The sequence below is a fragment of the Entamoeba invadens genome, assembly GCF_000330505.1.
Source record: "Entamoeba invadens IP1 unplaced genomic scaffold scaff_1105074726389, whole genome shotgun sequence".
Classification (NCBI taxonomy): Eukaryota; Evosea; order Mastigamoebida; family Endamoebidae; genus Entamoeba; species Entamoeba invadens.
The window spans coordinates 2,098-6,113 of NW_004443545.1; the positions used below are offsets into that span (position 1 = coordinate 2,098).

At 27.7% G+C, this 4,016-nt stretch overlaps 1 protein-coding gene across 1 annotated transcript; it reads right to left on the reverse strand.

Annotated features, from left to right (window-relative positions):
• Positions 1-1,970: 1,970 nt before the first annotated feature.
• On the reverse strand, positions 1,971-2,300 carry EIN_350780 (hypothetical protein; the record flags this gene model as incomplete). The annotated part of the gene is made up of 1 exon (XM_004258696.1): positions 1,971-2,300. The coding sequence occupies one exon, from the start codon at positions 2,298-2,300 to the stop codon at positions 1,971-1,973; it is 330 nt and encodes a 109-aa protein (XP_004258744.1).
• Between the last annotated feature and the right edge of the window lie 1,716 nt (positions 2,301-4,016).

Genomic DNA, 4,016 nt, shown 5'->3' on the forward strand with positions numbered 1-4,016 from the left:
ACAAAATTTTTGTATTAAAAAGTTCTAAAATGTTAACAGTTGAATTTATCAAAAAACCATTGTTATAATATGTCAGTTTTTATAATCGACTTACTAAAATTAATAATATAAATACTATTAAAACAAATTAAATGTTTTAATAGTAAAATATATAAAACTTATTTTCTCAAGCAGAACACAATTTGAAATTTGATTAATTCTTTAATATAAAGCATCATTACCGTTTATTTAATGCCACATGTCATGTTTATGGTTGTAATTTATTGGATAATGCAAACACATCTGTTTTATTATACATTATTGAATATCATAGACATAGTTTGAATTATTAGACTCTTTTTTATTTTATTTTAAACAATTAAAATAACATCAAATTTTATTAGTGTTTAATTTTTTTACTATCATATTATAGTTAAATTACATTATTAAAATGTATAATATTAATAATATATTATGTAGTTTTTATTTTTTAATTTTTTTTAATTATTCATAATAAATAAACTATATTTTATTATAATAATATTTGTACTATTTAATTATTAATATTATAATACAGTCGAATTAAATCTACTTGTGATGGTATTTTTTATAAAAGTGATATGATTTTTATAAAATGTATTACATTTTTGATAAAAATAGTGAATTAATTGAAAAGTGATAGTAATTTGTTTGAAAAAATGTGAGTATTTTTTATAAAAGTGATAAATAATCTTAAAAAATGATGGGAAATTATATCAAAAATGATGGATTTTTCTCAGAAATGATGCAATCTATAAGGGAGTGACCAACAATATTTTGAAAAAGTTTATGATTTTTAACATTTGTGACAGATTATTTTATATATAAATAAATGTCGTTAATTACTGAAACTTCCCATTATTTTAAACAAAAAATGAAATAAACACAAATAAACATAAAATATTACAAAAGATGTGTATACATTGTTTTTTCTTTGAGTTATATGTACTATAAAAACAACTTTAATTTAAATAATAATTAAATGTCTCATTCACTCACATATCTTGATGCAAGAGATCCAATTACTCGAAGCGATTATATAGAAAACCTTCCACAACTTCTACAAGGAGAGCCCGTGGAATCACGGCATATTATTCCTTTTATACCACCACAATCTGAAAGAAGAAAAAAAGAACGACCAAAAAATGTAACAATTATTACACAAGTCAAAAGATCATACAATAGAGTATTGCTTTCTGATAAGTTTGAATTGATTAAATTATTTCGAAAATATAAAGATACCGTTGAACCGGAATTCTATTGTACCAAAGTTGGTATTAAAGTTAACACTTTAAATAACTTGTAAATAATTCAGAAATCGGTAGCAAATTTCAAATCAGTGCATGGTCGGGGTAAAATTTTGCTTTTGAAATGGTTTTGTGAATATTTAACTTACTAATGTAATAGCCTTAATGGAAAATTGTATAAATGTAGTGTGGTCTAATGTTAACAGGTTAGATTTTTTCCTTGTGATTTTTATATAAAGGAAAGGTATTAAAAGGTAAAATTTAGTTTGGTTTAAAATTTGAAAAGAAAAAAAAACGGTTAAAGCTACAAGGCGGTTTTTTTGTCCGCCGAAAATTAAAAAAAAACAAATGACGCTTAAGAATTAATTGGACTGAGATTTGTCACTACTCGATTTTTGGATATCTTTTTGTATTTTTCTCTTTGTCTGGCTGACTCTTCTTGAGAAAACAGAACATCTCAGAAAGAATTGATCATATATGGAGCCTTTGCACTTTAAACATACTATCAGAGAGTGTCGAGAGCAGCAAGCTCTTTGACACATAAAGCATTTCTTTTTAGTTCGTCTTTCTATTTTCTTTTCTGGCTTTTTGTATGACATTGAACAGAACATGCTTCACAAACTCCACGTTCTTGGTTCATATTCATGGTTTGGGTATTTGTAAGTTTTTCAGCTAACTCGTCATTTACGGTTTCCAAGACCCAAACTACTCTTTCTTGTTCATCACAGGGAAGGACTCAGTGATCCACTTTTCGCACAAAGCCTTTCCCAAAGTTCGTAAGAACTTTGCATGGTCTAACGATTTATTGAAAATGCGAGTGATTACAAACGTGTTTGTCATAGCAACAACCAATATGTTCTTTAATAATGCAAATGTACACCTTCTAGAACGGAAGGAAATATCATAATTTGCACACCGTAACTTGAATATGTCAACGGGGTACTTCAAATTGTTGTATACATCGTTCAGATTCGATATCTTACCATTCTTAATCAAACCACAATCTTCAAGAAAAGTGCACACGATAAGGACCATCTAAGATTTTTAAGAAGAAAACTCATTTAAAAACATATTCCCGCATTTCCAAAAAATGATTCGAATAAGGATTCGTTTCTTTTTCGTTTATAATTTTTTCTTTTAATTCGGAAATCAAAGTTGTTTTTTAATGATTCTTCTTTTGTGAAATCGGGAAAATGTGGTTTTTTCTTGGTTTCATACTTATCATGTTTTTTGATAATTTTCAATTCTTTTTCTAGTCAAGAAAGTTCGATTTCATGTTTAGTTTGAGCTGCTTTACCTTCATTTGGCAAAAATTTACTTTTCCTTAATGTCCCGATAATTTCAATGTTTTTATTCTTCCAAATTTCCAAATTTGATAATTCCACAAATCTTGAATCCATTTGAATTTTGTAATTTGACTGTCCACTCTCTCTGTTTATAGAATTAATCAGTTTATCTGCCAATTGCCTCCTGATATGACCATTTTCATTCACACACCCTTTATAGAATTGGAACATGTCGACACAAAGTCCACTTTTTGTATCAACCAATAAAATATATTCGAAGCCTCTTTTTATAGGCTTCATTGGATTATATATTTTATCCTCTGCCTTACCCCAAAATTTAAACATTCTCTCGTCTATACAAAGTAATTCTCCAGGAAAAGAAATTTTTTGCATTTTTCTTGAAAAATTTTTGTGATTTCGTAAATACCAACTTGATGAATTCCATTTTTACGTAATTCCTCTTACTTTGTTTTGTCATCACAGCGAAAATAACGACATAATTCGTTAAAACGAGTAACACCGAACAAAATTTGCACAAATGGAACCCCAATTTCCGGGTCATAAATATCTTACGTGGAAAGTTGCCATTTCATTCCAGCGAGGTAAATAAGTGTACCCAAAAAAGCCAAAACTTCAGTGTTGGTGACCTTTTTTAAAAATATTAATTCTATTTTTATCTTCGCTCGCCTTTTGGTTTATTTTATTTACAATAAAATTAACAATTTCATCGCAAAAACAATACAAAAATATTGATTTGGGAGTTTTTAAAATATTTTCATCAAGCGTAAATTTTATCAACAAATAAAAACATCTTAACCAATAATGATGAGTATTTAAGTTTAACGAGTCCAATATATACATATGGATATGATTGGGATAATTATTATAAAATATCATTTATAATAGAAACATTTAATGACGTTTTTAAAGAAATGAGTGAACAAATTTAACCATCTTCTGTGTTGTGTGTTGATGAAGACTTATTCAGATATTTTGGCCATTACCAAAACAAAGTTACAATGCCTTCCAAGCCTTCTAAATGTGGATTTAAAATATTCATGTTGGTCGATTCAGAAACAAATGCCGTGCTTAATACCTTTTTATACAGAGGAAGTAACAACGGAGAAGTTTTCCACCGTTTGGGCGAACGCGTTGTAATTAAATTGATGGAGTCTTTTTGGGGAAGTGAATATACTTTATTAACAGATCGTTATTTTACTTCACAAATATTATATGAATATTTGGCAAACCGAGGCATAAATATAAAAAGAACATTGGATTCAAAAAGGAAGGAAGTACCAAATGAATTGAAAAGAAAAGGAAAGCGCACAGATGGGTCTTTAGTAACATATCATTGTTCAAATGGGAGTTACTTATCGAGTTTTATTGATAAGAAAACTAATGTACTATTACTGTCTAGCACTAAACCCAACGAAGTGGATGTAAATACAAGGAAAAAGTATCA